The following is a 22,587-nucleotide window of genomic DNA, read 5'->3' as shown; positions in this document are numbered from 1 at the left end:
GGCAAGTCTGAAATGGGACTGGATGAGCCAGCTCTGGGACACCTAGTGTCCAGCCGCTAACTCTGGAGGCTGGAAGGCAAAAGCTGATGTGGGTGAAGCTGGTGAGCTGGGAAGTGGAGGAGGTGGTGCTGCAGGGAACTGGAGAAGAGCCCTGTCCCACCAGGGATGACAGCAGCTCCCTGGCTCTGCTCTGCCGCGGAGACACTCCAGGGCTGGGGTGTGCAGGGGGAGCCGTCTACTGTTCTAAAGTGTGTTTAATGCATTCTTGGCTAAACCTGAGCCACATTTTGAAAATCAGTTTTTCTTGGGCATTTAGATCTTGATTCCCAATTAGTTCACAATTTAAACTTTGGTTAGAAACGCGCTTTGGCTTTGACAATTTGAAACAGACTACAAATATGATGGATTAAAGTTTTGTTAATAACTAAAAGTTTTCTTATAACTTTGGGATGCTCCAGTCATACCCCTTCCTAAGGATTTTACCATACTCCATTTTTATTCTTTTCTTGGATGTTAATACTCCTATGAGACCCAAAAGAATGCCATCTCATCATGAGCATGGGAGTTTCTGGTACTTTTGGCTGGTTAACTCTAGTTTGGGGCACAGAAGCGCAAAGTCGATTAAAACCTGAGATTCTAGAAGTGAGGTTGAATCCTCTTTCAGAACAGTTCCTCTTAATACATTAGTACATGATGAGTCTCTCTTAATTACTATCTTTCAGACATTTTAAATGTTGGAACCCTTTTTTCAAGAAACGAAGGGTTCTTAAAATATGTTTTTATAGTAGGCCACAGGTGTTGAGCATGCTTTTTGTTCTTTGTATAGTTTATGAATTTTCTGGGTTGTTTGATACGTTTCTATTCACTTATTCACAGGCAAAATAGGTACACACCTGTATAATCAGAAGTATCCATAACTTTTTGGGTAAACGTTTGCCTTTTCTTACCAAAATTACAAAGTGATGGCCTTTTATGAATTACTTTTTATTATTTTTTTCTCATATTGTCACATCCTTATTTTCCCCTAAGAACAGAATGTTCCAACATCTATTCTGATTACAAGGAATCAACCACTGTATTACTTTCCCATCTACAAAGTCGTTTGCCATATAAGGTAACGTTCACAGGGTTTGGGGATCAGGACACGTACATAAAGGGGGAGGGTATGCTACTACCTCAGGCTGCACTCTGTTCCCTCAAGATTCACAGCCATCCTCACATGCAAAATGCATTCACCTCATCCTAACATCACTGAGAGTGTCAGCCTACCACAGTCTTTAAGTCTCATCTAAATGTCATCAGCTCCACAGTCCCCAATCTCATTGTCTTAAGTCAGGTATGGGTGAGATCTGGGTATGATCCATCCCAGGGCAAAACTCCTGTCTGCGGTTTTATAACTTGTTTTAAAGTTATCTGCTCCCCCAAATCAATGGGAGGCATAGGACACCACCTTTGACAATGGGAGACAGTGGAAGGAAAAGGCATCACTGGTCTCAACCAGTTACAGAATCCAGAAGGCAAACAGTATTAGGTTTTTTTTTTCTCTTTTTGCGGTACGTGGGCCTCTCACCGTTGTGGCCTCTCCCGCTGAGGAGCACAGGCTCCGGACGCGCAGGCCCTGCGGCCATGGCTCACAGGCCCAGCCGCTCCGCGGCATGTAGGATCTTCCCAGACAGAGGCACGAACCCATGTCCCCCGCATCGGCAGGCGGACTCTCAACCACTGCGCCACCAGGGAAGTCCAACAGTATTAGGTTTTAAGGCCTGAGCATTTCCTCTGCTTGAGCTGCCTCCCCCAGAGCCATCCATTCTTTCCCATGAAGGGTGGCACTAGTATACGGTTGCCTACTTTCATCAGTCTGTTTGCTGCCCCTACGATTTCAGAAGTTGAACAGCCTTTCGTTTTGTTTCCTCTCTGTCCCTCGAAGTCCAAGCTGGCAGCGGTTCTGCTGGTGTAAAATGTTCAGCCTAGGGGGTCTCCTGTGTATGTCATGGGAATTCACTCTGTTACACAAGAGGTTTCTCCACAGATCATTTCTGGATAATCCCTTCTCTCTTCCTGGCTTTTGCTGAAATGGTTGAAGGGACCCATGAGTCACACACCTAATCTCTTCCAAAAGCCATCTGTCCTTTTAATCCTTCTGAGACACTAGAAAAGGGCTGCCCACCCACACCCTTGGCTTTTCCTCCAGAGCACACGACCCTTGATAGTGAATCTCCTAGTTTTAGCATCTTTTATAGTTCTACTGTGGATATATAGATAAAATATACAGACATATAGATGGTTGATACTAGGATATGAGTACAGAGACGCTTACTACAAAAACGCTGTTACAGCACACAGGGTCGCTAGGAAGCAGCATCAGCTGGGGCTGTTGGCCCGAACAGAAGGCAGCACAGCCTTGTTGTACGTGCCCTTTATTCAGCTATAAAATCTTCCATGTCACACCTGTGCCTGAGGTGGGTGTGGAGGTGGACATAGAAAACAAGAGAGGATTACAGTAAGGGCAGGCCTGTCGATCTTAAACATAGTGATTTAAAGGCTAAGAGAGCTTTTTTTTTTTCTTTTTTTTTTGCAGTAAGAGGGCCTCTCACTGTTGGGGCCTCTCCCGTTGCGGAGCACAGGCTCCCCGGCCCCGGCTCACGGGCCCAGCCGCTCCGCGGCATGTGGGATCTTCCCGGACCGGGGCATGAACCCATGTCCCCTGCGTCCGCAGGCAGACTCTCAACCACTGCACCACCAGGGAAGCCCCTAAGAGAGCTTTTACAAAGCCCTGAAAGCCCCTGAGCCTGGCCAGCTGACGGTACACGGGAGTTAGGTGAGCCCACACACTAGATCTGACTGCAGTGCATGGGGCTTTTGTATTTGAAATAGTTGAGAACTTTACATAGATCTGTTTTGAGCAGTTTTTGTGTGTAGTGTCTCCTATGAAACCACAGCTCCTTAAGGCAAATGTGCCAATTTCGTGGATGAGGTAAAATGAGAACAGGAAGGTAAATACTCAGGCCAACTTCACAGCAGAGTAAAAATTAAACAGAGAGGTTGAGTATGTCATCTGAGGCCACAGAGCTAAGAAGCGTTGGAATCAGGTTATGAATCCAGGCTGTCTGAACTGCCTTAAATGATAAGCAGGCATGAACAGGGAATTAGGTGGCTGGATGGAGGAGAAGGGTTCTGCAGGCAACAGGGACAGTTGATGTGGACAAAGACAGGATCAGTGTGAGCCTAGAGAGGAAGGACACTTAGCAGACTGTGGCAAGATAAGTGGATCAGGAAGGATGCTCTGAGTTTCAAGTACCAGAAAGTCTGACTATTGGCTGCAACACTAAAGGGAATTTATTGGTTCATACAACTGAAGATTGAGTAGTGGGCTCCAGGCAAAGACTCAACAACTCAATGATGTCACCAAATACTAAGGATTATCTGCCTTTGGAGTCTGAAAGTGGCTGTCAGCCTGGAAGGGGACCCCCCCCAATTCTCAAAGTACTTCATTTCTTCCTTCACGGTGGCTGCTCCCATAGTCACCAGTCAGCAGAGAGGGGAAAAGGGAAAGGCACGTCCATACTTTTCAGGGCACTGCCTAAGTGGCACACATTCCTTTCATTCAATTCCCATTGGCCATTATTTACTGGCAAACCCACACCTAGCCGTCAGGGAGGTGGGACGATGGAGTCTAGAAGAACGGCCTAAACTTTTAAGGAGAAAACTTGTCATGGTTCAGGCACGAGCTCCTGGTGTCTATCCCAAGTACATGTCTGTCCTGACTGATCCTGAACCACACACGTCATATGCTTCTCCCACTGGCCTGTGCTTCCCGCCTGCAGCCGGAGTTCCCGGCATCGGTTAGGCCCCGTGGCGGAGCAAGTCGCCACAGCGAAGCACCATGCTTGCAAAGGGGGAACCGCTGGAAATGGCTGAAGTAGCCACTGGCCCCCGCCTTAATGTCACACCACAGCCCGCTCCATCACTGACACCCTGAGGGAGGAGCCAGCAGAACCTCCCTACCGGTGGCCTCTCCCCTGCCTCCCTGGTCCTGAACTGTGGCCCTTCTGATCCCCGCAACGTGCCCAGCAGACACCGACTGACTGTCCCTCTCTCATCTCCCCTGGACCTTACATTTCTTATTTTAAAAGGGTGACCTCAAGCCCTGGTCCAGCTCCGACAGACCCCTCGATTCCAGGAGGAGAAAATCTCAGAAAAAGCACAGGCCGCAAGTAAACGCCTGGGAGGCGAGTGGGGGTTGGCGAGGCCGAGCCATCTCCTGCCCCTGGAGAAAACGCAGACGGGGGCGGGGGGGGGGGGGGGCCCAGTCCAAAGGCCCCGTCTACTCAGAGGGATGAGGACGAGTAACTTCCACAGGGCGTGTCTGCTCTCGCAGAACCAGACAGGGCAGGAGGGATGCGCACCTATAGTTGCACACATCTCGGGTAGCCTCACACACAACTGCGGGACCGCGTGTGCAGTACCAACAGTTGCCGCGGGACGTCTCGCCGTTGTTATCGCGAGAGCAAAACCAGCGCCCAGTTAGAGGCACGTCGATTCCACTGCGCAAGCGCGATTCTGCCCGCGCCCCTATTTTCCGTACGGGCGTGTCGGTGCGAGGTCCAGACGCCGAGGGAGGGCCGCCTACGGGAGCTCGTCTGCGTTTTCTCCCCCTCCCCGGGTCAATTCTCCATTTCGCTTCCGGTCCCTCACTTCTGGTCCTTCCCAGTTATCCTTCCGACTCAGAAGCCGGTGGTGCGGTCACCTAGAAGCTTCAGTTCCCGTCCGGGTCGGCCGCGCCTGGGGCGGCGAAGCTCCCTGGGCTAGGCCCGCGCGGCCTGAGGGCGGCGCCCTCCCTCGCACCATGGTGAGTGGGGCGGGGAGTGAGGGAGGCGAGCGGCGGGCCGGGGCCGGGGCGCCCAGGGGACCCCTGCGGGTTACAGGATCCGCGGCTGGGACGCGGGGGTCTTCGCGCCGCGTGAGCCCAGAGGCCGGAGGAAGCTGAGCCTCGGCGCCGCCGCGCCGTCCGCGGCCGTGCTTAGTCCGGACGGCGCGCTGTAGTTCCCCACCGGGAAGCCGAGGCTCCGGGAGGCGCAGGGCCGGCGCCGCGTCCCGTGCGGGGCCCAGCAGCGGTTCCTGCTCTATTTGCCTTGTGTCTGCTCTCCGGCTCCCCAACGGGGAGCTTCCCGAGGGCAGGGTATTCCCACCTCTGCCTCCTTAACGCCTGACGCGGTGTGTGGCGCGTTGTCGGGGTCCAGGGATGGACGAGTGGCCGGCGTCGTGTGACTGCAGGAGGGTGTGATCGCTGTAGTCGGGCGCTGGTGGTCGGCTGCTTCATTTGTTCTAGAAGCGCTCACGACGGAACACGCAGAGTGCCGGCACAAAGGAGATACTCTTACATGTTGGTTACCATAATGGTCTCATTAAGCGAAGCACACGACGCCGTAATAAATGGTAGAAGGTGTATTGGATGCCACTGTAGACTGATGAGCCCAAGATCCGGAGGACGAGAGAAACCGGTGGACAAAAAGCAGCCCTTTCTATTCTCCAGCCCTCGGAGGATATGCCCCGTATTACTGCTTCATACTAGCCGGCTCAGCCTCTTGATTCTGCCTCTTGTTTCTGAACTCTGACAAACATAGGGAATCGCCGGTCTCCGTTCCCTAGCAGGACAGAAGGATCCCTGGGCCTGGATGTTTCTGGCAAACTGTCACCAACACACATTCATATTTGTGGGTTTCCATCACCCCTGGTACATGCCCTTATCCCAAGATTTATGGTTTTTTGGGGGAAATTCCTATGAGTTCCCTCAAAAGGAAGAACCGTGACCGAATTCCTAGTACCCAGTGCGGTGTTTCAAGCATGGAGTAAGCATTGAGAAATATTAAATTAAATACTTAGAATCTGTAGGCTTTAATGAAATAGGTAGGACACAGCCTCAGCCCTCAGGATGATGGCTTCTCCTGGGAGAACCTCTGTTTTATTCCTTAGTAGATAGTGTGTTCATTTATCTACCAAACAAACTTGACAAGTTTGTTTCTGTGTCCATTGAAAGGGAGAGTCAAAAAGATTTAAATTGAGCTCGCTTTTGCTGAGCATCTGATGACTTCATGTATTTATCTCATTACATCATCATGATATCTTTATGAGGTAAAAGGTATGATCCCTGCTGTAAAGGTGGGGGAACTGAGGCTTAGAGAGACAACTTCTCAGGGATGGTAAGTTGGAGAGCTGGGAGTGAAACTCAAGTCCTTGACTCAGCAAGTACTCTTTCTACTTACACTACAACCCGGAAAATGTGTTCGTGCCTAGCACTGTGTTTCAGGGATAATTGACTTGACATCAGTGCAACAGTATTTATATAAAACTCACTTTGTAAAAGTCAGTCTTTCCTCCCTCAAATTTCTCTGGCAGGGAACAGACAATTGTGATGCTGGGTGGAAATTGTGTGGTAGGTGTAAACCCAGACAAAGGGGGGCAGCCTGGCTGGGATGAAGGGGCCACAGAAGAATTATCTGGGACGGTGATAACACAGGTAAATTCTGAAGGATGAGTGGCCAGATCCAAGGGGTTTGGGGGAGTGGAGGAGTAAAGAATTCAGGTAGCGAGAGCAGCGTAAGTAAGGCCACAGGATGTGGGCATCTTGTGATCGATGTTGCTGTGTTCGTGCGCTAGTGCAGGCATTCTGCTTGTGCCTGTGTCCTTGTGAAACTTTTCTCTACAAAGTAAATGAAACGTTTTTCTAGAAAGTAAAAGAAAAAGCTCTTTAAACATGGGTGTTTTTCTTCCCTTCTCTCCTTTTAGGCCCGAAATGCGGAAAAGGCCATGTACGTATCAACTCGATTTCGTCTGTAAATTTCTGTTTGGTCTTTTGATATAGCTTTCTTTCTCTGCCTGTGTTGAAATAGTATTCGTATAGTAGTTGCCCATACATTTGTTTTCCCCATAGTGTTTTCTGACAGCTCCCAGAACTTATTCTGGATGAACATTGGCTCACCTGGGGTGGTGCAGGGGCTGTTAGAGTGACAGCCCATAATATTAGTCTTTTTAACATCTGGATGTGTTGCTCACCACAGTGGCCTGATGAGTAGAGTTTCCCACAGTCCAGTTCTTACACGCCGTATGGGTGAAAGGAACACAAATCCTTATAAGCCCTACCTTTTGGAACATGGAAACTCATAACTTCTCTGGTTTCTTGATTGCAATACGTATATATGTTTATGAGTGATGGTTGAGCAGATTTACCCATCCAGGAACTTGGATGATAAGAGATCTTCGAGCAGGATCTAACGGAGTCTCCTCTGTTCCCGGTAGGACGGCCTTAGCAAGATTTCGCCAAGCTCAGCTGGAAGAGGGAAAAGTAAAGGTTGGTTTAAATCTTCCTCATGAATTTTTAAATTATTGAGAAGAAGTGCAGTACGACTCCCTCCTGACCAGACTTCAGACTCCAGATCTTCCTCTTTCTCGTCCACGCTTTCCTGTGTCTTATGAGTCTGTACACTTGAATCCCAGGTAGCTGGGGCAGTGTGACGATCTGACTACTTGTGCTTCTGTCTGCTCTGTAATGTGATGATTGGGTTTCCATGTTATCCCAGCACTGTCTAATACTGAATAGCACAAAGTGGGGTGTGCTGTGAGGAGCAGCTCTAACCTGAAACCAGTAATGACCTTAGCTCATGGAGACTCAGCCAGGTTAGGGGTGACATGTACTGTTGTTTGGATATTTTGGGTTTTTTTTTTTTAATGATACACACACCCGCACACACACCTGTATACACACAGACATGCATGTATGTTTATGTTTGTTCTAAACACTGAGAGCTGTCATTTCCTAAGGTAGTATAAGTATGCCATGAAATGGGTATAACCGGTGTAGTTCGCCATCTCTCTGTAACAACTGACCCTGAACAACACGGGTTTGAACTGCATTGGTTCACTTATACACGGATTTTTTCAACGGTAAATACTACAGAACTACACGGTTTGTGCTTGGTTGAATCTGTGGATGCGGAGGAAACACGGATGCTGAAGCCCGACTGTAAGTTATACTTAGGTTAACCCCCATGTTGCTCAAGGGTCAAGTGTACTGGACTTTTACGTTGTTTCCAGTGGCTGCCTGTACCAGGTGCAGTGCAGTGAATGTTTCTGCCTGTGTAGTTCTTTCCTAAGGAGAGGCTGCAGCGTGAACCATAAGGCTTGAAGAAGAGCACCTGCAACCGAAGCTGCAGATGTCTTTAGCCTGTTCGACATTTCAGGCTTCAGGCCTGAGTCAGTCATGAGTGTTGCACAAAGCCTGTAATCTCATACAGTACAGCGGCAGCATGTGTTTGGCTTTTCCTTAGGAACGAAGACCCTTCCTCGCCTCGGAGTGTACTGAGCTGCCCAAAGCCGAGAAGTGGAGACGACAGGTACGTGCTGGGTGAATCTGATCTTACAGGAGAACAGGTCTCTGATGGCTTTTGTACCTACATGACTCTTCAACCAGAATTCTAAGAATTTTTCATTACTCATTTTGAATTATTTTTTTCTTATGCTTTCAGACTTACTCAAAAGTCATAAAAATATATTGCCTTTTATTTTTTTCACAGATCATTGGAGAGATCTCAAAAAAAGTGGCTCAAATTCAGAATGGTAAGCTAGCTTGTCTGTTTAAAGTGCTCGATTCTCAAATCCACAATTAGCCTTGGGGACGTCAGCCTCCTCTCTCAATAATCAATAGAACAAATAGGTACAAAATGAGTAAGAACATAGAAGAACTGAACAATAATATCGATCAGTTTGACCTAGTTGACCTTTATGGAACACTTCACCTCACAGAAAAGAGTACATTTTCTTTTTTTAAGAACAAATGGAATATTCACCAAAATAAAGCATATTCTAGGTTATAATATGAATGTTAGCAAACTTAAAATAACTAAAATTTTGCAAAGTATGTTCACTGATTATAACACAGTTAACATAGAAATGGATAACAAAAAGACATCTGGAAAATTCCTAACTATTTAGAAGTTAGACATACTTCTAAACAACCCATATATCTAAGAGGAAACCTCAAGGAGATTAGAAAATATTTTGAATTGAATGAGAATGAAAACATAATGTCAGAATTAAGGGGGCAAAAAAATTTATGGCATGCATGTAAAGCAGTGTTTAGGTGAAAATTTATAGCATTAAAATAAAAGAAAATAAGAAAGGTCTCAGTCAGTGATCTAAGCTTCTACCCTAAGAAACTGAAAAGGAAGAGCAAATTAATTCCAAAGTGAGCAGAAGGAAGGAAATAATAAAGAGAAGAAGTCAATGAAATTGAAAACAAGATGACTAGAGAAAATAGAACAAAAGCGGGTTCTTTAAAAAGATCAGGACTTACCTGTTGGCGCAGTGGTTAAGAATCCGCCGGCCAATGCAGGGGCCCACGTGCCACATGCAGCAGCAACGGAGACCCAGCGCAGCCAAAAATCAATAAATAAAATTAAAAAAATAAAAAGATCAGTAAAATCGATAAACTTCCAGTCAGACAGACTGATCAAGAAAAAACGAAAACACATGGGACTTCCCTGGTGGTCCAGCGGTATAGAGTCCGCCTTCCAATGCAGGGGACACAGGTTCAATCCCTGGTCGGGGAACTAAAATCCCGCATGCCACAGGGCAACTAAGCCCGTTCGCCACAACTAGAGAGCCTGTGTGCCACAAACTACAGAGCCCATGCTCCCTGGAGCCTGCACTCCACAACTAGGGAGAGAAAGCCCGCACGCTGCAACAAGAGAGAACTCCGCACACCGCAAAGAAGAGCACACACGCCACAACAAGCGCCGCAACGAAAGCCCGTGTACAGCAACAAAGACCCAATGCAGGCAAAAATAAAAACAAAAACCAAAAAAAAACCCTCAGCTAACTGGGAATTGAAGGGAACTTTTTTTTTTCCCTGATAAGGCACTTCTACCAAAAAACCTATAGCTAGCTATAGGTTGAATGCTTTCCTCCTAAGATCAGGAACAAGGTGGAGATATCCATTCTCACCACTTCTATTCAGTATTGTACTGGAATTCCCTTCCAGTACAATAAAGCAAGAAAAGGAAATAAAAGGCCCAAAGATTGGAAGGGAAGAAAAATGCTCTATTCTGAGGTGACATAATTTTCTATGTAGAAAATCCCAAGGAATCTACAGAAAGATTTCTAAAATGAATAAATGAGTTTAGCAAGATCACAGAATAGAAGGTCAATACACAAAAGTCAATTCTGTTTCTGTGTACTAGCAGTGAACATTTGGAACTAGAACTTTTATTAAAGTGTTACTTACAGAAGCATCAAAACACAAGAAATACTTAGGTATAAATCTAACAAAATGTATATATGATCTGTATGCTGAAAACTATAAAACAGTGATGAAAGAGTCAAAGAACCAATCAAATGGAGACGTAGACAGTGTTTGTGGATGGGAAGACTCAATATAGGAAAGGTGTCGATTCTTTTTCTTTTCGAAATCTATCATAGTCAGAATCCCAGCAGTGGTTTTTGGTTTATGTTGACGAACTGTTTCTAAAATTTAAATGGAAAGGCAAAGGAACTAGAATAGCCAAAACAGTTTTGAAAAAGAAAAAAATTGGAGTATTCATAACACCTAATTTCATGATTTAATGTAAAGCTAAAGGTATTCAAGACAATTGGGTATTGGTGAAAGATAGACACACAGACCAGTTGAACAGAATAATAAGTCCAGAAATAGGGGCACACGTATGTGGTCAGTTGACTTGACAAAGTACAAAAGCAATTCAGTGGAGAAGGGGAGGGTTTCTCCCTTGGAATAGCCCCAACTGCTCCCGGCTCCCATCCGCCAACAACAACACCTCAGCAAACTCCCTGTCGTCATCCCTTTAAATCCATACCTTAGGGACTTCCCTGGCGGCCCAGTGGTTAAGAACCCACGCTTCCGCTGCAGGGGGCGCGGGTTCGATCCCTGGTAGGGGAAGTAAGATACGGCGTGCTGCGCAGTGCGGCCAAAAAATAAGTAAAAAATAAAGACTATAAATCTGTCCCTTAGGCTCAGTTCTCAGGCCCTAGTCTTTGTCAAAGATGTTACCACTTAACAAGGTGGGAACAAGCCCTTTCCTGAAAGGACTAGACTAACACAGACTGCCGCCAACCCTAACGCTGACGCTGCCTCACTGCATCTTGGCTGACATTGATTGGACGCTGTGTCCCCACCTCTAAGAATTTACTGTTTCAGTGGTGGTATAAATGGAGCTGCAGGATCGCTTCAGTTTGTATTTCTGTGGTTGCTAATGAGGATGAAGTTTTTTCCCCCCCAGCGCTGCTGAAACTGTGCATGATTGTTGCCCTTCCATGATTTCGGTGTGGGTGGGTTTTCTTATAAATTGAAATAGTATCTTTGTGTTAGGCACCTTATTAGGTGTTGACATTCATTCTTAAGGCTACAACATCGACTGGTATTTTCAAGAAACGATAGGACGTTTTTGTTTTCTAGCTGGTCTAGGTGAATTCCGAATTCGTGACCTGAATGATGAAATTAACAAGCTGCTAAGAGAGAAGGGACACTGGGAGGCCCGGATCAAGGAGCTGGGTGGTCCTGACTATGGGGTAAGTAAGCCGCAGCCCTGGTGGCTGAGCTCGGGTGCTGTCTGCCTGCAGGGTGGCTCCTGCTGCCCCCGCAGCCCTGCCACAGAGTAGGCACTGGAGAGATGAAAGGAGGCTTGAAAGTGCCTGTTGCGCGTGGACAGGAAACGTGAAAGCACGGGCCAGTGGTGCTTAAAGGTCCACAGTGCAGGCCTCAGTACGTGTACTGGCCAGGTGTTCCAGAGTGAGCCGCTCGGGCTCCCTGGGCCTCTTGTTTGAAATGACCGTGGCCCCTCACAGCCTTCTCTGAACTTGAGAATTGGGGCGACCATTCCATTGTCGGCTTCTGTACTCAAGGGGGCCCTGGGGACATGGCTGTGTTTCCTTTCTCTGGATTCTTTAAATGCAGTATTCTAGAACAGTGACTTTCAAGCTTTTAGGCCCATGACCCACTATAAAATAAACACACACACACACACACACTCACTCGCTCACTCACTGTATCACAACACAGTACTGAAAAGATGCTTGGTATATGTTGCTGCACTTCGATATTTTCTATTCTGTTCTTTTTTTTTTCTGTTCTATCTTGATTTTTAAAAAATTGATGATTATGACCCATGTAATGGATTTCACGACCCGCCAGTGGGTGTCAACTTTGAAAAATGCTGCCCCAGGCCCTGCCCCATTTTCCCAGGTCATTTGAACCAGTAGTATGTAGTCAGTGGACTGTAGTATGTTATGTAAGAAATCTGTGCAGTTTTTCTATGTATTTAATGCAAAACCACAGTTCTCACGTTAGTACCTGGCCTAAAAATGAGGCACTTATTCTTGTTGCAGAAGGAAAGGCACTTCCACTCCTGGAGTACCTGTGCTAGGAACGTTCTCACTGCATCTTCAGTAGTTCTGTGACGGTGATTTTGCTCCCTGTCAGACTGCTTTAGTGCAGGGGTTTATTACCCTTCCTTGGAAGGGTTACAAAATTAATATGTACAATATTCTTAAGTTCCACCACCCAGAGTCAACAGTAATGTTTTTATGTATTTCCTTGTAGAGTCTTTTTTTTTTAATTAATGTTTTTTATTTGTTGGCTGCGGTGGGTCTTCGTTGCTGTGCGTGGGCTTTCTCTAGTTGCGGTGAGCGGGGGCTACTCTTCATTGCAGTGCGCGGGCTTCTCCTTGCCGTGGCTTCTCTTGTTGTGGAGCGTGAGTTGTAGGCGCGTGGGCTTCAGTAGTTGTGGTTCGCAGGCTCTAGAACACAGGCTCAGTAGTTGTGGCGCATGGGCTTAGTTGCTCCGTGGCATGTGGGATCTTCCCGGACTGGGGCTCGAACCCGTGTCCCCTGCATTGGCAGGCGGATTCTTAACCACTGTGCCACCAGGGAAGCCCTAGCGTCTTTTTAATGCTAAAGAATTTTATTTTCATTTTCTATGTACAAAAGTAACATTTAGGGAATTCCCTGGTGGTCCAGTGGTTAGGACTCAGCACTTTAACTGCCGTGGCCCAGGTTCTGTCCCTCGTCGGGGAACTAAGATCCTGCAAGCCGCTCAGTGCAGCTGAAAAAAAAAAAAGTGACACCTTTAGAGTTGGTTTTACAAGATGGTGGTGATGGTTGCATGACGCTATGAATGTACTAATACCACTGACCTGGACACTTAAAAATGGTTAAGACGGCAAATTTTATGTTACATGTATTTTAGTACAATAATAAGAGAAAAAGTAATATATTATTATTAAGTTCAGAAAAGTATAGAGCAGAACAGCATGCAGTCATGATCCTTTTAACTAGGAGCAACTTCTGGAATATTTCCGTCCATTGTTTTTCCATGAGTCCTGTAACTGAGGTCGAGTACTCATGTATGTACAATTTTGGTTCTAGGTTTTATACTTCTTTTCAAAATGGTAACTTTGATTGTATAAAGAGTACCTACTTTTATGTCAAAAAAAAAGAATACATAACAAAAATATAAAAATTCTAAAGTATAAAAAAATTTTATATATTCTATGTGTGGTACAGATTACATTATATATTTTCCTACCACTGAGAAATGACTGCTATTAACATTTTCTACTTATCTTTCTAGAATTTCTTCTATATATATATTTATTTTTACAGATAATGATTCATTATTCTAACTATATGCTTTGTTCACTTAACAGTTTATCAGACACATATGTTCATGTCAGTAAATAATCATTTATATAATCGTTTCAAAAAGCATTTCTGAGCTCATAGAAAGTTCCACAAATTGTATAGAGCAATCCTATGTACCCTTTATACAGATTTACCAGTTTTTAACATTTTTCTGTATTTGCTTTATCATTTTCTGTGTGTACCTTGAGATTTATTTTCTCTGAACCGCTTGAGGCTTAAATACATCATGTTCCTTTACTCCTTAATACTTAAGGGGTATTTCCTAAGAAATACTTTTGTGTGTATTTCCTAAGAATAAGAATGTTCTCTTATATAACCATGGTAGAGTTTAAGACATTTAACTTTGATACAATCATTTGGCTGTTTTATTGATTTTCATCCTTTATGGCCTTTCCCCTTATAGTACAGAGCCTTGTCCAGGGTCACATACTGTATGAAGTTGTCAACATCATCATTTTTAGTGGAGAGAATTCCATCTTCTGGATATTTCATTTGTCTTCTACTGCTTGTCATTTAGGTTTTTTGCAATTTTTTAAAGCTTTTTTCACTTAACATTATATTGTGTTTTTCTAAGTCAATAAAAGTGTTCCATATGAACCATCATTTTTAAGCTATAGGATATATTCCATCCTGAATATGCTATAATTTACTTAAATCATCCTCTTACTGTTAGGTATTTAGGTTGATTTTTAAGGGATTAAAAAAAGTACCTAAGTATATTTCTGTTGTACATGAATATTTTCTACCTTTAGCATTATTATCTTAAATCTATTTGCAAACATGGAAATACTGGGTTTAAGGATCAGATCCATTTTCTCTTCTTCCTTCCCAATAAGAAAGTTGGCCCTAAAATGCTGGATCATGAAGGGAAAGAAGTCCCAGGAAATCGAGGTTACAAGTACTTCGGAGCAGCGAAAGACTTGCCTGGCGTCAGAGAACTGTTTGAGAGAGAACGTAAGTAACTGGTGTTCGCCGGGGTGTTAGCCTGGAATTCTTGGTCCTGCTTGTAACAGTAGACATGCCGTCTGCAGGGCACTCTTCCTGTGCCATTTCTTAGCCACACAGCAGCCCCGTGTCCTCAGAGGATTATCGTTCTCAGGTGGGCACACAGTTGGGGTGAGAACGGGAACCCAGAACTGTCAGGTGTCAGGTTGTAGGCTCTGCCCACACCCGTCTGAGTGTGAACGAGGAATCTCCCTGTTTGCAGTTCAGTCAGCTTCATTTTCAGTTATGTGTTTAGTTGAAAAAACTCTTAACTGAAGGACACATGACACCTTGGGCCAAACCCCGAAATGCACAAGTGGAAGAGAGTGAATCCAAGCCGGGTACCCTCTCCACTCCTGCCCTTCCCTCCACAGCCCTGGGAGCCTCCAAAATGCAGTTGGAAACTGCTGGTTTGGAATTTCTGTGTATCTTAATTTTGACTTTTCAAGAAGCAGTCCAAGCGTTTTATAGAAAGCAGTGTGGAAGGTAGAGAAGGATGAGACCAGGATTCCTCCCACTGCTGGCGTTCTGCTGTTTCCTTCCAGTCGGTTTTCCTGTTTGTTTAAAAATACAGTCTGCTCACTCTTACATTCATTACACACACACTGGTTTTGCATGCGTGATGGACATCACTTAAAATAATTCAGAGTTTAAATGTCATGCCGTTTATTAAGAATGCAGTATAATTTTATTATAGATAAGTTGTAAAATACAGAAAATCAGAAAAAACACCCACGTTTTCACAACTTATACATGATGGTTGTTGACATGTTGGGGTGTATCCCCTTCCAGAGTTTTAAGGCTCCTGAAATGAGAGTGTGCTGTGTATGTTACTTTTTTTTTTTGCTTTTACATTGTTTCTAAATTTATTTTTATTCCAGTCATAGAGTGTTTTTTTTTTTTTTAACCAAGAAAGTGCACAACTTAGTCTTTTTTTTTTTTTCACAACTTAGTCTTAATGCGTATAATGGAAATAGTAGCACAGGGACTTCCCTGGTGGTCCAGTGGTTAAGACTCTGTGCCTCCACTACGGGGGGCACGGGTTTAAACCCTGGTTGGGAAACTAATATCCCGGATGCCGCATGGCAAAAAAACCATAAAAATAGTAGCACAGTCCCCTTGACCCCCATCCCCGCGCCCTGCTAGAGATGACCCGTCACTGTTATTATCTGTTTCGAATGTTCCCTTCCAGCCTTTTCCATGCACTTCCGTGCTTATTTCATCAACTAAATTACGTCAGCATAAGTGACAGGTGACTCAACCCCAATTACTTTAGGCAGAAAAGTCTATAAATTTATTGGCTCACATAACTGATAAGTTTGCCTTCAGGAATGGCCGGTTCCAGGTCACATTGCTCCGTTTTGCAGTTTTGGCTTCCATCCTATGAGCTTTTTTCTCTGTCTCACTCTCCTCTTGTGGTGGCTGGTTGTCCGTCATCGACTCCGCAACAATTGAAGCAGAATTCCCAGAATTGAGTCTGGTTGGCTTTGGTTGGATCACAGCTCCATCCTGTGGCCGGAATGCATGCAGTGCTCTGAGCCTGCTAGGTTCAGCCCCGTCCTGGATGCAGCCCACGCGGTGGAGGGGTGGACAGGGTTGTGTGTGCAGTCCGTCCATGTCCTCTCATGGTTCTCCTTAGAATGCCAAGTGATGTGACGGATTAGAGAGTCTCAGGGATTAACCGTACTTGGTGTGACCATCCCTCCTTTGGTATTTAGTTATTTCTAGATGTTTATAATTATAACATTTTTGCTGATCTGGTGCTTGAAACAATGTATTATTTTTATTTTTTTGTTTCCCCCCCCCATTACTAATGAAATTGACAATCGAATTCAGTTACTAAATGAAATTTTCATACATAAGAGTTTTTTCTTCTTCAATTATCAGCTTTTATTCTTTGACTAATCTGTTGGGTTGTCATTTCCCTTTTGATTTTCAAGTATTACTAAATATTCTGAATAGTAATTCTTAGTCTGAAAGTATTTTCTTCAGGAATTTCTCCTTTATCTTTTGTGTTTGTAGTTTCTTTTGTTTTATCTGTATTCTTAGTTTTTTCATTAAATATTATGGCATTTTCTGTGTTGTTAAAGCACCTGTGAAGCGGCATTAGGGGCTGCAGGATCGCCTCCCCTCTGCCATGCTTGAATTGCAGATCACAGTCCTTGGCTGCCCAAGTTTTCACTGTTGTATGAATAACGCTGTCATGCACACCTCTGTCCGTAAAGCTTTGCCAGCTTTTGTTTCTGTTTTTTAAATTAGGGTAGATTCCTTCTAAATGGACTAACTGGGTCAAAGATTTCAACCCTGATTTAATTTTACTTATTTATTTATTTTAAATTTATTTATTTATTTACTTTTGGCTGCATTGGGTCTCTCTTGCAGTGTGCAGGCTTTCTCTAGTTGCAGCGAGCAGGGGCTACTCTTCGGTGCGGTGCACAGGCTTCTCATCGTGGTAGCTTCTCTTGTGGAGCACAGGCTCTAGGTGTGCGGGCTTTTAGTAGTTGTGGCTCGTGAGCTTAGTAGTTGTGGCTCGTGAGCTTAGTAGTTGTGGCTCAGGAGCTGTGGTGCAAGGGCTTAGTTGCTATCCGCAGCATGTGGGATCTTCCGGAACCAGGGCTTGAACCCGTGTCCCCTGCGTTGGCAGGTGGATTGTTAACCACTGCGCCACCGGGGAAGCCCTTAACACTGATTTTAAAAAGGGTGGTACCACGTATATAATCCCATTACTAGTGTAGAGAAGTGCCTATTTCATGATATTTTGATGAACGCACCTACTATATGCCTGCGTAACATTGTATGAGGAGAAGGCTTGAGTGAGATTATGACGGGGAATTCAGCTAAGCTGGTGAATTCTTTCTTTTAGCTCTTCCTCCTCCAAGAAAGACACGCGCTGAGCTCATGAAGGCGATCGATTTTGAATACTACGGTTACCTAGATGAAGACGATGGTGTTATTGTGCCTTTGGAACAGGAATATGAAAAGAAACGTAGGTCTGCGGGCATTTCATTTCATTGCTGCTGGCATCTGGTTTCTTTTCTCTCCCTTGGAAATGGGGTTTTATTTGTATTTTTATAAGGAACATTGTTTTTTTAGGGCTTTTAAAAAAATTGAAGTAGTTGATGACAATATTATGTAAGTTACAGGTGTACAGTATAGAGATTCACGATTTTTAAAGGCATATTCCATTAGCAGTTATTATAAAATGTTGGCTGTATTCCCCATGTTGTATAATATATCCTTGTATAGCTTATTTTATCTTTTTTTAATCCAATTTTTTTTTAATTAATTAATTTATTTATTTATTTTTGGCTGTGTTGGGTCTTCGTTTCTGTGCGTGGGCCTTTCTCTAGTTGTGGTGAGCCGGGGCCACTCTTCATCGCGGTGCGCGGGCCTCTCACTGTCGCAGCCTCTCTTGTCGCGGAGCACAAGCTCCAGACGCGCAGGCTCAGTAGTTGTGGCTCACGGGCCTAGTTGCTCCGCGGCATGTGGGATCTTCCCAGACCAGGGCTCGAACCTGTGTCCCCTGCACTGGCAGGCAGATTCTCAACCACTGCGCCACCAGGGAAGCCCCAGCTTATTTTATCTTAATAGTTTGTACCTCTTAATCCCCTACCGCTAAATTGCCTCTTCCCCCTTCCGTCTCTCCACTGGTAACCACTAGTTTTTTCTCTATATCTGTGAGTCTGCTTCTTTTTTGTTATATTCACTAGTTTGTTGTATTTTTTAGATTCCACATATAAGTGATATCACACAGTATTTGTCTTTCTCCATCTGACTTACTTCACTTAGTATGATAATCTGTAGGTCCATCCATGTTGCTGCAAATGGCATCATTTCATTCTTTTTTATGGCTGAGTAGGATCCCATTGTGTATATGCATGTGTGTGTGTGTGTGTATATATACACCACATCTTATTTACCCATCCGTCTGTTGATGGGCACTTAGTTTACTTCCATATCTTGGCAACTGTAAATAGTACTGCTATGAACATTGGGGTGCATGTATCTTTTCGAATTAGTGTTTTTGTTGTTTTCAGATATATACCCAGGAATGGAATTGCTGGATCACATGGTAGTTCTAGTTTTAGTTTTTTGAGAACCTCAGGGTGCTGAACTGGGGAGGATCTGGGTGTGTCTGCTAAAAGCTGCCCTCCCATCTGATTCCTGTCTGATTCCTGCCCGCCGGGGCAGGATGAAGGTGACCCTTTCCAGCAGGGAGGCCTTGGCCTCGCCCTGCATGGGGTTTGACGCTTTCTTAGAGGCCAGAGTGAGTAATGCCTGCTCTCCCTTGTGTGCAGTCAGAGCCGAGTTAGTGGACAAGTGGAAAGCAGAGAGAGAGGCCCGGCTGGCAAGAGGGGAGGAGGAGGAGGAGGAGGAGGAGGAGGCCGACATCTACGCCGTTGCCGACCAGGAGGTACTGGGGGGCGGCGCGGGACCCCCTGGCGCTCACCGCCTTCTCTGTGCCGCGGAGGATGGGGGCACGGTAGCAGGAAGCGCAGACGAGGGGCCAGGGTCGAGGCCCGGCTCTTGGCCCTGCCGCCGTCTGAGGCTTCGGCCTTCTCTCCTAGACGGTGGGGATGAAGGGCACCTTCCGGGTTCACAGGGAGGGTTCCAGAGAGGAACGGCTGTGAGGGCACTTGTTAAACTGCTTTACACCGGGGATGACTTACGTGCATCTTAGAGATGGGCCCTCCTGAACATGCTGGAATCGGATTTATAAACACATTTGAAGCCAGTGTGTTTTAGCCCATGACCTCATTGTTTCTGCTTAAATGGCAGTGTCAGTAACTCTTCTGTAGTCTTAACCACTGTCTGTTACAGCTGGAAATCAGCCCAGAGCAGAGAAGGGACTTCCTCAGGGGGTCCCGGTTGGGGATGGAGCTGTGATCCCTCAGGCAGAGCCCCCTTGCTCCCAGCACCCCTGCAGGCCTTGCTCCCTGGGCAGGTCCAGGATGGAGCTGATTTGCTCGACTGAGCAAGGGGAAGGGAAGCACCCATGCCTGGACTATGGGTCAGGCCCTGTGTGATGTCACATGGCTTGCCATGATGTCAGTGGCAAGGAAGCAGGCTCAGAGACACTTAGGGACTTAGTCAGCGTCACACGGGATCTAGCAGACCTGAGGTTCGTGCCCTCAGGCAGGCATTTAAAACAGGATGGCAGCGTGCCCTAGGAAGATTTTCTCTAGATGCAAATAATCCATTTGCTGTTTCAAGAGATGTTTGTTTAATGAGTGGCTACTGTGAGGCCCACTCCAGGGGCAGGACAGCAAACACGCTTCGCTTGTAGCTTGAAGCCCTGGGGGACAGTCCGTTCAGCAGACACTGTGGGAAATGGCAGCTGTGATAGGAGCTCTGGGTAGCGACATGGTGAAGGCAGGGCCAGTGAAGGCTTTGCTGGGGACGTGACCCTTCAGCTGAGATCCGGAAACAAGGGGGAAGTCACCAAGTGAAGAGGCAGCAGGGAACAGCGTGAGCGGACGAGCCCATGGGAGCGCGGGGGACAGAGGACGGGCCGGTGGCTGGAGGGCAGAGTGGAGGCTGCGGGAGGGGAGGTGGGCCAAGCAAGGGCCCCGGTTCCCCTGGGGAAGCATTTTCCTTTACGATGAGAACGATGGAAAGCCATCAGAGGATGTAAAAATTATTTATCCTGAAATGCTTAAGATTTACGGGAAGTTGCACAGCTGCTGCCGAGGGTCCTGTGTCATCCTTCACCCAGTGTCCCCGGTGGCTTGCACAGTGCAGTGTCCACCGAGGGACCTGACGTGGTGTGACGCGCGTGGGCAGCGCTGTGTCTTTCATCACATGTGTGGATTCTTTGGGGCTACAACAGCCTTCCTTGTTGGAGTCTGCCCTGAGGAGTGGAACTTCCACCCTGGGCTCGCCTCGGTGATGCAGCCCGACTTTCCCAGAGCCCTGGGACCAGTTTCTCCTACCAGCGGTGTCTGAGAGCTCCCGCGGCGGCTTTCCTGGCAGCTGGTGACCTGCGGCGGGGGGTGGGGTCAGGGTCCGGCCCAGAGACCTGCGGGCAGTGGACCTGCCTCCACACAGGCCTCCTCTCTCCTCATGCCTCCAGGGCTACGTCATTCCTTAGGTTATGAGTGATCTCTGCTGACTCACAGGCAGCCTCTGAGTGATGCTTTCTTCTTTATATGCTTTTTTCAAGTTTAATTAAAAAAATAGATAATGTATTCTCAAGACTCAAAACACAAAAAGTATACAGAGATTTAACAGAGCTTATCTTTCGCAGCCCTGTCCTCTGTCCGCTGGCCCTCACTGAGATCACTGGCTTCTCTTTTCTTCCTCGTACAAGAGGTCGCGCAAAACACAGTGTTCTGTTGCTTCTTGTACTTAACGCTGTGTCTTGGGTGTCTCTGTGTCTGAGAACAGAGCTTCCTCGTCGCTGTTTTTCCTTTTCAATGGCTGCAGGCTGGGGCACGTTATGGCGGTGCCAGCCCTTACTAACGGTCTCCTCTGCGCGGCCTCTGGTTGTGCTCTTTTGCAGTCTGATGAGGAGGGCGGCCAGGAGAAAGGAGGGGAGGACGGGCAGCAGAAGTTCATCGCTCATGTCCCGGTGCCGTCGCAGCAAGAGGTAGGACAGGCTGGGGGCCGCCTGGCCTCCGAGGGGCCCCGCGGGGCGCTGTGTGGTTTTCTTGGTCCTTCCTGTCCCTTTGGTTGGGCGGCTCTCACTCCCTTCCACAGGGCGTTGGTCCCTGGGCTCAGGTTAGGGCGAGGCGTCCAGACGAGGCACTGTTCCGTCTACCTTGGAGGCAGCAGTCCAGCACTCTGTTGCTCACCTGCTCCCCTGGCGGAGATCGGGGCCCTCGGACGCAGGGTGCTGGGCTCCCGTCCGGGCCCAGGCGGCGTGTTGGCCTTGTGGGGCCTGCGGCCTGAGCCCTCCACTCTCCCGCCCGCAGATCGAGGAGGCGCTCGTGCGGAGGAAGAAGATGGAGCTCCTTCAGAAGTACACCAGCGAGACGCTGCAGGCCCAGAGCGAGGAGGCCAGGCGGCTCCTGGGCTACTAGGGCCGAGCTGGGGCCTCCGCCCAGCGCCATGGTGGGTGAGCAGCCCCGGGCTGCCTGCCACTTCTCCTCCTCCCTCCCTCCCCTGCGTGCTGACCGAGGGCCGTTTGCCTGCCGGGATGCCCTGGTGTCACCTCGTCCCAGCGTTTTGCTGACGTGTGAACCCACTTACTTCTGTCTTGAGTGTGTAGGACACGCTGCTCCCTGTCAGCCTTTGAGTGCCTCACGTAGCCTCCTCCTGTCATTTGGTGGGGAGGGCGACCAGTTAGTGACACTCCTAAAAAACGCAGACGTGTTTGTAACTCCTCTGGAAGAATGAGAAGGTGTGTGGGCCCCGAGCCCACATCCCACACGTCGCAGCCTGCGGAGCTCCACCTTCGGGGCAGTCCTGCCCTCAGTTCAGACCCCTCAGCTGGCCTTGCTCTTTCCTGCCCAGGTGGCAGGAGTTTGAGTTTGCTACTGCTGTCTAGGACTGGTTCTGCAGAGAGCTATTTTTATTAAAGATTTTTGTGTGAAAGGCAACCTCCGGGTTTGGGCTGCCTGTCTTGAGGCCGTGTCTGCACTGGGACCTAAGTGAGGTTCACAGTCACCGCAGGGGACGGGGTTCCGAAGCATGCAGCCCTGGTGTGGGAGGGCTGGGACCAGCGGCAGCCCGTCTGGGAGCTGAGGAGGTGGTGGGGCCGTCCTCCCATGGCCTCCGCACCCACGGCTGTGGATCAGGGCTGAAGCGGCAGGGCCCGTGGCGCCGGCCTTTGGGGAGCACACAGGGGATGCCCGGGAGTCGGTCCAAACCCACCGCCGAGTCTTTACCTCCCGGTGGGGAGAACCCACAGCAGAGGCCGCAGCTCCAGGCAGAGTGGGGGGGCTCCCCACCCTC

General features: G+C 47.2%; 1 protein-coding gene across 1 annotated transcript; it reads left to right on the top strand.

Moving 5' to 3' along the window:
- The first annotated feature begins 4,496 nt into the window (after positions 1-4,496).
- ISY1 (ISY1 spliceosome associated protein) lies at positions 4,497-22,232 on the top strand. The gene is made up of 11 exons (XM_024763363.1): positions 4,497-4,849; positions 6,787-6,809; positions 7,297-7,348; positions 8,325-8,390; positions 8,571-8,613; positions 11,465-11,577; positions 14,544-14,661; positions 17,555-17,677; positions 18,990-19,105; positions 21,194-21,280; positions 21,606-22,232. The coding sequence occupies exons 1-11, from the start codon at positions 4,847-4,849 to the stop codon at positions 21,711-21,713; spliced, it is 852 nt and encodes a 283-aa protein (XP_024619131.1). The 5' UTR covers positions 4,497-4,846; the 3' UTR covers positions 21,714-22,232.
- The last annotated feature ends 355 nt before the right edge of the window (positions 22,233-22,587 follow it).

Source organism: Neophocaena asiaeorientalis, unplaced genomic scaffold (assembly GCF_003031525.2).
Source record: "Neophocaena asiaeorientalis asiaeorientalis breed wild unplaced genomic scaffold, Neophocaena_asiaeorientalis_V1.1 scaffold433, whole genome shotgun sequence".
NCBI classification, from domain to species: Eukaryota; Metazoa; Chordata; class Mammalia; order Artiodactyla; family Phocoenidae; genus Neophocaena; species Neophocaena asiaeorientalis.
Note: the sequence above shows the minus strand (reverse complement) of the source record. Positions and strands in the feature narration are given on the sequence as shown.

Coding starts and splice junctions, on each gene's coding strand:
- ISY1 (XM_024763363.1), top strand. Junction 6,810..7,296: donor CGAAATGCGGAAAAGGCCAT/GTACGTATCAAC, acceptor TGTTCCCGGTAG/GACGGCCTTAGCAAGATTTC. Junction 19,106..21,193: donor ACGCCGTTGCCGACCAGGAG/GTACTGGGGGGC, acceptor GCTCTTTTGCAG/TCTGATGAGGAGGGCGGCCA.